This window comes from Ambystoma mexicanum, chromosome 4p, assembly GCF_040938575.1.
Source record: "Ambystoma mexicanum isolate Mex_15411 chromosome 4p, UKY_AmexF1_1, whole genome shotgun sequence".
Lineage (NCBI taxonomy): Eukaryota > Metazoa > Chordata > Amphibia > Caudata > Ambystomatidae > Ambystoma > Ambystoma mexicanum.
The window spans coordinates 1,128,196,103-1,128,209,175 of record NC_090927.1 but is presented as its reverse complement, the minus strand read 5'-3'; the positions used below and the strand labels follow the sequence as shown (position 1 = coordinate 1,128,209,175).

The 13,073-nt window shown below is 46.1% G+C and overlaps 1 protein-coding gene across 1 annotated transcript in view; it reads right to left on the bottom strand.

The window, feature by feature from the left end:
• The window catches only part of SHPRH (SNF2 histone linker PHD RING helicase), a 1,474,452-nt gene that overhangs the window by 1,438,364 nt on the left and 23,015 nt on the right, over nt 1–13,073 (bottom strand). Inside the window, exon 2 of the mRNA XM_069606718.1 lies at nt 3,528–4,205. Within this exon, the coding sequence (XP_069462819.1) occupies nt 3,528–4,172 (645 nt within the window). The 5' untranslated portion in view covers nt 4,173–4,205. The remainder of the gene's footprint in view (nt 1–3,527; nt 4,206–13,073) is intronic.

Below are 13,073 nucleotides of genomic sequence, written 5' to 3'. Positions count from 1 at the left end.
ACCAACTGTATTTTTTCATTCTGAGGCATAAACAGTTCCAACATTCAATTCGTCATTGATATAGATATAACCAACATGTACCCCCATTATGACTTGTTGCTTACGGTATATGAACAGTTGCCCCCAAGGTTTTATCTTTTACTCCTAACTATTAACCACCTTCCTCAAGTCACGTTTCCTTTGATACCAGAGTCTTCTATACCTTACTATGTTTCTTTCCTGACTAGGAGTCCAGGCCCTTATTTTGTGGCGTGTTGTCAGTGAATATGAATGTTTCTGAGGTTCCGTGTTTGTAGAAATGGGCTTCTCTGTCCTCCACAAAATCATGGAAGAGGCCCCAAGTTGACAGATATTTGTTTGCTTTTTTTTAATGCTTTATTTGCCCCCCCCACCTTCCCAACACAGACACTTTCTCACGGACAACTCACCAGGAGCGACAACAAGACTAGCCCCCTCCTTTCTCAACACTAATTTTCCAGATTTTCCTGAACTTACTGGTGAAAACTACAACCCCATAATTCCTCCCCTCTGTTCTTTTCTAAAGTCACTGAGACGAGGAGGAGAGAAATTGGGAGGATGAAGATTACCAACGGGAAACCACAGACATAGAAAACAGACTCTCCCCTTTCTACAGCAGACTGTCCCATTAATGAGGCCAGGCTAAGACAAGCCTCCCTCTTTAATTACTCACACCTGACTCCACTTGTCTCTCCCAGGCAGCATAAAAGGCGGAGCAGCAAAGCACACTTTGAGCGAGTCGGGGATGCTGAAGGTGCAGGAGTGAAGGAGAAAGCCCTAGTGATCTGCAGAAGCCCCGGAAGACCTGGAGGAGGAGAAACAAGTCCAAACACTGGCCCTGCTATTTGAGAGAGGCTGCAGTGTGGAGGAAGGAGCTGTACTTCCAGAAGGCAAGACCAGGGGTAGCTGGGGTTGCCTGGCGGTACCTACAGCAGAACTCCTCTCCTGGGGCCAGACAGGCGAACTAAGGTACACGAGGGGCAGGAGGTAAAACCTTGACCTCATTGAAACATGCCCCTGTGGCTCCTACTGCTCCCAAAACATGGAATACCATTTTGGGGAGCTGTGAAGTGGGAGCAAAATTATCACAAGTGTATTCTGGGACTGGAAGTCCAAAAACATAAGATTGTGAACTTTGTGAGAGGGGTCCGAACACGGGAGAGGGAGAACCTTGTGAACTTTGCGAGAAAAGGCCGAGCCAGACAGTGGCAGGCCCCTGTGCATTTTGTGAGAAGGGTCTGAGCCCAGGAGAGGGAGACCCCTGTGAACTTTGTGGGAGGGGTCCTAGCCCGGTAGAGGGAGACCTCGTCAACTCTTGTGAGAGAAACTGGCACCAGAGATAGAGTGGTCCGGCACCACATGGCCGCTCATTCGAAGGTCTCTGGCTGGTGCCTCCTCTACCGAACCATGAGAAACAACAAGTACCAAGAGGCCTTAGGAAAGGCTGCCGTGTGGTTGTCAGAGTGGTCATATGAGGGTCAAACCCCTTGTACAGTTGAAGGTCTTTGACACATTGTGGAGGCAAACGTGAACCCGACTGAGGGATGCCTGCGAATTGGGGTGAACCCTAACACGCCCCAGAACATTGTGGTGAATGAACTATGGAAATCCTGACTGGGGGCTGAGACCCAGGAACTTAAGGGGTCTAGAATAACTTTTTGTTGAACTGTGGCAAATGTGAACCTGACAGAGGGATGCTGAGAGAAATCTAGGGGCTTTATAATGAGATTATGACATAGTGTTACTTGGCAAATGTGAACCCGACTGAGGCATACCTGCGAATTAAGCTGAACAGTAATACTTGGGGAGCTCAATGAAGTCTAGTACATTGTAACAAGAGTGAACCCGACCGAGGAATGCCCACAGTGAGTGGTTGGTCTGAGCCTGATTGAGGAAGGCTATCATTGAGAGAAGGATCGGAGCATGGCTGAGGGGGATCCTAGGGTGAACAGTAATCACCAGACATGAAGATTAGCATAAGGAACTTTTGTTTTGTTGTTTTTTGGCATATCAGACCCTCTGGAGCAAGAGACTTTGCATGAAAGAGACTTGGGCACAGAAGGCCCTGATATCGAGGAAAAGGAACTGTAAACTCGTGCCGGAGAAGCCCAGGAGTTTGCTGTGCTCAAAAGTCCCGCCTTGTCCCATGCTAAAAACACGGGGAAGAGAGACCTCCGGCCATAACATCCTGACTTATCATTTGTGAACACTTCTTTTTCTGGTGAACATTATCCCACATTATTTTATAGCGTAGCGGTAAGGATTGGCAAAAGGTTTTTTAGCACAGGCCCTTTTTATTTGACTAGACTCCACTAGAACGGTAATATTATTATTTGATGGACGCAGCTTGCTCCCATCTTAGTTATTATCTTTAGATTAGACGTTTATCTCACCCATTTTTACAGTTTAATAAACACCCTTGAACTGTGATCACTTGTGTCTGTCTTGCTTTGATACCATGCCTTCCTTACAATATACACACAACAATGTGTTCTATTCTACAAGCTGCATAGAGAAAAGCAGTGTACACCTCAGACCCCCTCAAGGAGCAGTTTGGTAAAATGTAATGGAAAAAATGACACTACCTTGAAAAGCACTAATCAGAGATCAAAATGTCAATGTATAATAAAATGAAGAGACTCATCTGCTGTATGTAATGTATCAAGAAAAATGCAAGCAGCAAACATTTTCCTAAATAATATATCACAGTGATTAATTCACTACAATGTGTCATTAGATGGCACATAAAGGAAATAGATACTGAATAGAAACACCACGGAGCTGACACATGCCGAGGTAGAATAACATTTTTAAGCATGGCCTACCATTCCGAGATGGCGACCGTGGAAAACAAGGCCTTAGTTAAGATGCAGTAGCCAATGAAAGTTACTGATTGCTATGGATTGGAGGCCTTGCTATTATATTCCTTCATGATTTTATTTTCCTCTGACTAAATTCTATATCTTTCTCAACATTTTGCATTTACCTGGGTATATTTTCTATGGCTTACCGTATACCTGTTTAACAATATTGTGTTGTTGCAATTTTATATTTTGTGCTGCTTTTACAGCACAGGACTCAGCTACCCTTCCATATAAACAAACATTTTATGAAGTAATAATACACTTAGTCACACAGTAACGCAGCACAAAAGTGGAAAAAACATCAATGTACCAAATAGCATGAAAACAAAAAAAGCTCTTCAAAGCACGTTCAACAATTCTTTGCCAAATTCAGTCAGTTGAAGCTTCTACAAAATGGCTTAATCTGTCACAGAACTTTCACTAAAATGCCCTCTTTCTGCCACCTTGAGCAGCGGATTGACAGTAGGTGCCCTCCACATATTGCTGCAAGATCGCTGGCAGAGCCATGCCATAAAACAAGAGATACCATTACTTCCTGAAAGGGAGGAGATTGGGCCACCCTGAAAGAAAATTACTTTGTAATATGTTTTCAGTATAAAATAAAGGAAGGTAACTTTAAAAAGCTTAACATACAGATACACGTACCTTTACTGTTCCAGGCAACACTGTTCCAGGCAATGCAGATCTCTGGTGCAGACCTATTAAACTCTTCTTCTGAAGCCACCTCAGGTCCTCCAAGGTTTCACTACTGAAAGAACACTCCACCAAATACACCTCCCCTTTTCTCCTCTGCAGTGGGATGGTTCCGTTCTCCTCCTCGTCATCCCGTGCATGAACAAGGATCTGTAATTGATCGCCCGATTCTGTGGTTGTTAACGTGAGGCAATGTTCCTGTATGCTATTCTCAAAGGTCTGCCCAGCAAGAGGTTGAAGAATGAATTCGCCCAGCAGAGCTTGCCAACAGCGTTCCTCCGAGTGTTGGGGAGAGATCGCAAGGGCCAGATGGATGGATAAAGAGGAATGGATAGTGCAAGCCACGTCTGCCTCATCTAGAAAGGATGGGGAATGCACAGGCTTTAGACCGACACTCTTATCTGGATGTTCTAGACCTTCACCTACACCATCCACCACTAACAGAGTAGGGGTGAATGAAGAACTGGGGCCCGGAAGTGTAACATCTTCATCTGATGTAAAGTCCTCATTTTTACGGTCTTCAAGCATATTCCAACAGTGCAATTTCTTGGTCTCCTCATCCAGCCTCACAGGAGGAGCACGCTTTCGGCGACTCATCTTGTTCGTGTTGTTTCTTCAAACAAGGACAATCTGAAAGACATAAAAATCACCAGCCATTATAATGTATGTATTTATTTATTGTTCACTTGTTAGGCGCTTATACAGCAAGTACATTTTGATTCAAAGCACCCACAGGGCAATAGGGAGGCAATATGGTATTGGAATACATTAAAATACACAATGTTAATACAGTGGCGGAAAGGGGAGGAGAAACCCATCATGCCTTGTGAGTTTTCAGAACGTGCAATGGAGCAAGGAAGAGGGCAGTGGGGGTAGGTGCTGGGGTGTCCAAGCTCGTCGGTGAGCCACAGATGAAGTGCAAGGTATGGTACGTGCTACACGCTCTGGAGCTGCGTTGGGTGGAAAAGTGCGAGCTTCCGGGCAGAGGGTGTGCCGAGGCACTTGCTGAGAGACAGAAGCTGGGGTGATTGTGTGTCGGAGGTGAAGGACCCAGGGGATGCATAAGGGCCCAGGACACCACTCACAGCAACTGTTAGATTAGTAGAGGAGGGAAGAAGGGAAGGAGAAGAGGAATGTCTTGAGGTGCTTTCGGAATTTAAGAAAGTCCTGATCAAGAAGCAGAGGAAGCAGAAGGTTATTTCATAGGAGGGAGCCCGATGAGGAAAGAGATCGACCTCCTGCCCTCGGTTTAGCGAAGCGCTTTACACACAAGGAGTTTGTGCCAGAGGAACGTAGAGGCCTAGAAGGAGAGTATTTAGTAAGAGAGAGTTGCAGATCGTGTGGTCCATGGCCCCAGACAGCCTTGTGGATGATGCAGAGAGATTTGAATTTAATCTGTGCAGCAGCCGGTAGCCAGTCAAGACATTTTAGGGCAGGAGAGATGCGGTCCCTGGGTTTAAGGCCAAGGATAAGTCTTGCTGCCCTATTCTGGATTAGCTGTAGAGGTCGCAGAGTGGAAGAAGGAAGATTAAGGAGGAGGGTATTGCAATAGTCAAGACTAGAGAGAACCAGGGCTCAGGTAACATTGAGCTTCTGGGAGAAGTGAGGAAAGGGAGAATTCCTTTGAGAAGGAAGAGTTGAAAGTGTTAATTCTTGGCAATGTACTGAATGTGAGGAAGGAAGGAAGGAGAGAGAGGAGTCGAAGATGACTCCAAGGTTTCAGGCTTCAGAACAGGGAGCAGGGGGAGAGCCTATGGAGGAATGCCAGAGAGAAGGGAAAAAGGCGGGAGCAGGGGTTCCAATGGGAAGGATCCCAGTTTGGCTGGCATTGAGGCAGAGATAGCTGGAGGTGCACCATCCCTGGGTGGCAGATAGGCTGTCAGGGATGAAGGAAGGTGTAAGAGGGTCAGCAGGAAGTTTGAAAAAGAGTTGAGTGTCATCGGCATAACACTGGAAGTTGGGGAAGGAGGAGGAGATGAGGATTGCCAGCTGAGCAAGGTAGATATTAAAGAGCCAAGGGGAGAGGATAGAACCCTGGGGGACACTACAGGTGGAGAAGGAAGTTGGAGAGGAGAAGGTGCCCAGAATGACATGACAAAATTAAAATTAGACATGAAAGGATATGTAAACCGTAGATCATTGGGGTGAGGCGAGCCGTCAAGTCAATGTCATATAGAGAATGAAAAGGAAAAAAGATGTATACAAGAGAGTAAGTGATGGGAACGGCCCTGTAAGCACAAGACTCATCATACTTGTATCTGAATAATGGAAATCGTTAATGAATTCGTTTTTACCTGAGGAGCCTTGGCTCAAGACTACTAATTTAGAAAACAAAAACCAAAAACCAAGGACAATTGTTTGAGAATAGCCATATGAATAATTAAACAGAACGCTACAGAGAAGATTGCCATGTTTGATTGTATAAAGTTTTACCTGATTAAGATAGATACATTTCTGATAATTATAGTTTGCGGCTCCGCTGTATGCGGGACAAAAATCTAAGTTAGCCGTTAAACTTATGGTGGGATTTAGTAACATGTTAGATGGACAATCTATAAGTTAAAAATAAAATTGAAATTGAAATTATATAGACGCGTATGCGTATTCAATTGTAGCTGTCAGATAAAGCAATAAGAACCTAATGCGGTAGAGTTGAGGTAGACACGCGGCATTGTGTAATGGAGGAGACAAAAAAGAGACGGAACTAATTAGTCAATTAAAAGGCACTCGCAAAGGCGAGACAGTCACATGCGTGTCCCCCCAGGGTGAAGTAACCTTAGGGGTCGGCGCGAAAGACCTGCACTTACTGGCGTTTCCGCCCGAACTGATGAAATGGAGCCTCGCGCATGGTTGTTGAGCTCGTATTTAATACGGCCAAGCCTAGTTGAGCAACTAGAGCTCTGATGTAGGCTCTGGCGGCCATATTGGGTGTAAACCCAAGTTGTAGTTTTAAAAGGTACAAAGGTCTATACACATTTGAGGTGAGGATCAAGCGCTAGTTAATACTAAGTAAGAAGGCCATTTTACATAAGGTGACTGATAATTTATAATTTATTTATGTAATTATGAAAGTTAATTTATGGTAGATGGTCGTAGGAGACACGAACAATGCAGTCTGTCTTATTTTAGTTAGTAAATAATAATGATAACATAGGTCATAACTGTTATTTTAATGACCAATCTACCCGTAATAACAAAATTCAAATGAACAGGTAATGTTCACAGGATGCACGATTATTGCAACCTTGTGTTATTGGAGACTGGTTAGCAATTATGAAGGATGACATGGGCCATAGTTAGAACGCCCAGTGTCCCCCAATTCTCGATGCTGCGTGTTTTCTAGCCAATTAGTTGAAATAAACGTACAACAGAGATACTAATAAATCCAATTTAAAAATGATCGGTCTTGTGTAAACCTGACAGTTCCCATCATCAATATCTAAAAACAAGTATGGAGCCCCATACAAGTCTGGTGCAACTCAGCACACAGACATCAGAGAAACACAGATAGTTCATGGTCGCTGTTGAGGCCATTGGATACGGTACGGTATTGACAGATTAACCGTGCTTCCAATTGTCTCAATTTGAGGGTGAGGTTGCCTCCACGTTGTGGTACAGATACTTTAGCCATACCCACAAATGTAATCTGCGATTTGTCATCAAGCTGATGACATTTTTGCCAATGCGTGGCAAGTGGATATTTGGACTCCTGATTGGAAATAGTGGATAGATGTTCACGTATTCTCATTTTAAGGGGTCTAATCGTACTCCCAATGTAATATTTTCCATAAAGGCAACAAATACAGTAAACACAGAATCTCTTATTACAATTAATGAAAGAATTCACCTTGAAGGTACCAAGTTTACCAAAATAAATGCTAGAAGTCTCAAGTGCATGACAACACATTGTGCATCTTCCACATTTGTGGAAACCATTATTAGATTCCCCGATGCTTAATTCCAGACCTTTCCTGTAGGTAAGACCGCCCCAAAGACATAGATTGTTTAGGCCCTATATTTTTCGAGTTATTTCCCCATAGAAAAATATCCTGTTTGTCTGTGTAGATCCCTCGCATACTATTCCCCTATAGTGAGCACGGAATGGGCATTGTTGGCATTCGAAACCAACAACCTTTTCCCAGTGTGTTTTGAACTGGTATAGACAGCGATTTGCCAAAATAATTAATCCCAAAACACTGTTTCCACGGGAGTGTGCAGGGTGCAAAACGAAATTCCCATTTGCTTTGCATCTGTGATTCTGATCCCAAAACCGAAGTTCCCATAGCTTTTCTTTCTTTCACATTGCATCTGTGCTAAAAAAAAATAAAATACGATTTTCCCATTGTACTCTGACCAAAACCACAAAGCCAGGCCTGTTCTTGTTAAGTGTGGCCAAATAAATTTCCCCATTTCTTTTCTGTCTCCCATATTGCAGCTGTCCTAAAAAACGATTTTCACATTGTGTTCCCACTCCCGGCCACTGGCCTTCTATTCAGAGGAGTCAAGTCTAATTGAAGTTTGGAGGGTCGGGGTTGCTGGGAGAAAAAGTATTAAATCCGCAATTACTGTGTGTGTTGAATAGTTCTTTGCTGTATTGGTGGGCGATTTAAAAAAGAAATAATTGTGACTGCATATCTCAGTGTCATCTTTGTGTTGGTGCCTGTACTGAAGTCATTGGTCCTTGTGTTGCCAAGCAACGGTGGCTGATGTTCATCTATTTGGGATATTTGGTGGAAATAAATCAATAAATATATATATATATTTTGAATACACACCGGACTGGTCCCTAGTCCATTGTGGCACGGGGTACTTGTTGGGGTTGGATGCGAGACGGGCTGGAGGCCTTACCAAAGTAAACCAAATAAAAACTAAAAGTGCTTTATTGTGCGTCACATTCATTGTGGGGAAAGGAACTCCATGAGTTGGGTGTGACTGCCTAATAAACCGCGACAAAACTGAGGGCACGTGCTGTGATTGGTAGAGAAATTCCACTTGTGACAGTGCAGTAGCAACAGACATTTAGGTGGAATTGTATTTCAGTAGATGGAAAGTTGTGTTGCATTGTGAAGGCGCCATTCAGACCTGTACCCTGGGTTTCAGGGCGGTGTGTGTAAAGTATTCAGTGATTGTCATTGTAAGTACAAAAAAAGCAGGAACAGGGTTGAGATTTTGCCCTTGCATAGAGAGCATATTAGGTGCAGAACACATTTCATAATGAGCATCGTAGAAATCAATATGGCCAGGAAGTACCTTCTATCCAAATTGTTTATTAAGGGTGAATGGGTAGAACAGGAGAATTAAATGTGGCAATCTAGAATGATGCAGGAGGTTGCCTCTGTAAATGTTGATATGTGGCAGGAGACTGGGCTGTTACATCAGGCTCTGATAGACTTTATATGAGACAGACTACCAGAGATGAGCAAATAAAAATGGCTCAGCTCACAGCATATATGTACTTCCATATGATCATCATAGCAGACAGATACCAGCTTAGGGTAGCTTCTGTGCAAAACCAATCTGAACTTTTGGATCAAGCACAGAGAGAATTGAATCAATTAGAGGAGAAAGCGCAACAGAGCCAAAATTCAGAGTTGAAATTAAAAGACATTATTCAGCCGCTAAAAGAGGAGTTAATGACCCAGCAGCAAGCAAATTTAGAGCATGAAGCTCCATTTTCTGCACTGAAAGAGGAGACTCAGGAAGGTGTGGAAAACCTGAGAGAGAATCAACTAAAATTAAGTGAGTAGGTTATGCTCAAAAGAGCATGTTTGGGGGACATTTTTGCATTTCAAACACAGATTAAGCAACTGAAAGATGCGAATAGTCAGTTAATCATTAGGGAGGTCAATTACCAGGCAGAATGTGATCAGGAGCGCCAAAATATGAACGCTCTGAAACAACAGAGAGAACACCTCGGGGAAGAGAATAGCAAATTGCGTCAGGAGTAAAGTGCCCTGTGTCAGGAAGTGTGTTAGTTAAGGACAGAGATGTAGAAAAGTGAGTTATTTTCTCGGGAACTGACTGACATGAGGATAGAAAATGTAAAATTAAGGGAACATGTGAGGCAAGCAGTGGTTGACATACAGTGGGCAACACAGACCAAAAGTGCACAAAGGCAGGAGATATGACATAATATCTATAAGTGTTTCAAGGCGCGACAAGGGAAGGGAGGAGGAACAGAGGGAAGAAGACAGACAACGATCTTACTAGGCCAGGTGTCATTAAGATTGCGATAGTGCAAGGGAAGGGGGAAAAGGAGGAAAAAGAAAAGTGCAGGGGGAAGTGCAGTACATGGGATAATAATAATAATCACATAAAATAAATAAATAACAGCCAGCTGGTGGCAAGTGCAGGGTGAGTGCAGACACAAGTGCTGGTTTGGGGACTGTAGAGATACAGAAAACAGTACCCAGATGCAGGGGTTGCCAGGGAGGCAGCGCAAGCGTGCAACTGGCAGGGCTAGGGCCCGAGTTCAGATGGGTGGCCAGGTAACCCGTGCAGTCTCATTGTCAGCTAGGACTTTAGCAGGGGAGGGAGGGTAGAAAGCCTTGCGGGTGAGAGCAGGAAGAGGGCCAAGAGAGGCCGGCCAGAGAGCTACAGGAAAGGAGGGAGTTGGGTGTCCCGATGAGGAGAATCTCAGTCTTACTGGCATTAAGGCAGAGGTCATTGGCGGCACACCACTCTTGGATAGCAGACAAGACAGTCAGAGATGAGGGAGGGGAATAGGTGGCTGGCTGGAGGTAGCCTGAAAATGAGCCGAGTGTCATCCGCATAGCACTGAAAGTTGGGGCAGAGAGTGGCAATGCGGTGGGCAAGGAGTGCCAGCTATTGGTCGAACAGCCACGGAGAGAGGTTAGACCCCTGGGGGACACCACAGGTAAAGAAAAAGATAGCAGAGAGGAAGGACTCAAGTTGGACCTGGGAGGGTCGGTCAGAGAGGGAGGTAGTCAGGAACGCCAGGGCCTGACGAGTGATACCTAGGTTATCACAGAGACACTTTAGCAGGATGGCATGGTTGACAGTGTCAAATACAGAAGAGAAATCAAGCAGGATGAGGACACAGGGGGCGTTAGAGTCAAGGTTGGAGAGCAGGTCTTCATGGATATTCAGGAGAGCAGTTTCCGTGCTTCTGGCAGCTCTGAAGCCAGACTGATGGTCATGAAGACAACCAACAGATTCAGTGTGGAGATTAAGCTGAGAGATGGCCAGTTTCACCAGGAGCTTGCCCAGGAAGGGAGTGATGGAGATTGGGCGATAGTTGGCCGGACAGGAGGAATTGGCAGAGGGTTTCTTAAGAAGAGGGTGCACAAGGGAGTGCTTCAGCGGGGATGGGAAGACTCCAGTGGCGAAGAAGTGGTTGCAGAAGTCAGCCAAATCAGGAGCCATGGTGTCAATGTGGCCCTTGATGGTTTTAGAGGAACAGGGGTGAACCTGTTCTGACGAGACTTTCATAGATCGGACTTGTCTAGAAACCTTGTCTATGGTGAACAGGGGAAAGGCAGAGAAGGAAGGAGGAGGGGTGGCTGCAGAAGGGCCAGAGGAAGAGCAGGGAGTATAGGGAGGGAGGGGAGAGGAGGAGAGTGAGGACAGGATGTCCTGGTTTTAGATATGAAGTGAGAAGACAGTGCCATGGAGAGGGCCTGGGAAGGGACAGGAGAGGTAGAGACTGCAGCAGGATTGGCCAGTTCCTTGCAGATTTTAAAGAGTTCAGCTGAATTATTAGATGCCGCCGAGACGCGGGCTTATATATGAGCTCTCTTCTTGGTGAGGACAGAGAGCTGGTATTGCCCTTGAAGCAGGCGGCAGGCCAGTTTGTCGGAGGATGTACAAGAAGCACACCATTTCCTCTCAGCCACCCTGCACTTGCGTTTAAGGGTGACAAGGTGTGAGTCGTACCAGGAGTTGCACTTGGCTTTGGGCTTCAGCCGGATCCTCATGACAGAGGCAAGGATATCAACAGTATCAGATATAGCAGAGTGGAGTGTGGAGAGGGCTGTGTCAGGGTGAGTATCAGCCCAAGGGCGGGGGGGGGTGAAAAGTGGCGGCAACAGCCTCAACTGATAGGCGCTTCAAGGGTCGAATGACCGAGAAGGTGGTTTGCAGTGATGGAGGTGGCTTGGCCTGTGGGGTAGAGAGGGTGAGGTGGGAAGAAAGGAGAAAGTGATCACTCCAGGAGAGATGAGTGGTGAGAGGGATAGAAAGGGGAAGGTCGGAGGAGATCAGAACATCCAGAGTGTGCCCTGCAGAGTCGGGTCATAGGGGAGAATGGCGAGTGAGAGAGAGTCGCAGAGGTCGCGAAAGAGTCCAGAGGGAGGGCAGGAGGCATCCAGGTGTATTTTTAAGTCTCCAAGAAGGAGAAGTTGAGTGGTCGAGGCCAGGAGTGAGGAGGAGAGGTCCGCCCACTCAGAGAGGAAGGAGGAAATCTGACCAGGTGGCCGATAGATAGTAGCCACAGTAAGGGAATGGCTAGATGAGAGAGCCTGCAGACGAGGCATTCAAAAGAGGAGTAGGCCTGCATAGGGATGATAGAGGCAGGAATCCACTCGGGGAAGATCAGGGCTACACACCCTCTGGAGCGGTTGGACATGGGCGCAGCAAGGATCTTGTAGCCGTCAGGGAGGAGCGTGTCAAAGCTTGTGACAGAACTGGCCGTGAACCATGTCTTGGCGAGATCGAGGACATCGAGGTCAAGTTCTTCCAGAAGGCGGTAGATGTCGGAGGAGTGTTTGACAGCTGAGCAAGAGTGGCAATTTGGAGAAGGTTTCCATCCTTGAAGGACTTCCGGGGATGGGTACAGATCAGAGATACGCCCTGCAGAGGTGGGGAAGGAGCCCAAAGGGGGGCAGAGAGGGAATGAGAGGGCAAGGTAGCCGAGGAGGAGGCAGCGGGGGGAGGCGAGGATGCTGTGGAGGGGTGAGGGGGGACAGCAGGAGAAGAAAGGAAATTGATGAGGCACGGGAAGCATCTATCAAAGAGGTGAAGGTTGGCCCGAGGGCCTTGGACCAGGACGGTCCCATTAGAATAAACATTAATGATGACCTTAGAGGAATGGAAGGAGGCCCGGAGGGCATCCCACCGGGTGCCACCATTAATGGGAGAAGAGGAGAAAGGAGAGAGCACAGCAACCATATGTAGGGTCCATAGTTCTGGCGAGGGAACGACAAAGAGGATGTCGGTGAGAGTTTCCTTGGAGGAGGCACTAGTATAGGTGTCAGCGATAGGGAGGCCTGGGTTATAGACCACGATATCCTTTTTAAACTTCTTCCTACCAGATTTCGTGAGGTGAGCAGGATAGTCAATAGAGAAGCAGTTAGAAAAGATAGAGACAGAGAGCACCATAGAGTAGGAGGGGGGAGGGGAGGGTGGAAGGGAGAGGGGAACACTAGGGAAGGACAACGGGCAAGGGTGCAGGCAGACAAGACAGCTAGAGCCAAGAAGGTTGAGCAATAGGACAAGACGACAACACTCAGTATTAAGGAACTATCCAAATGCACGTTT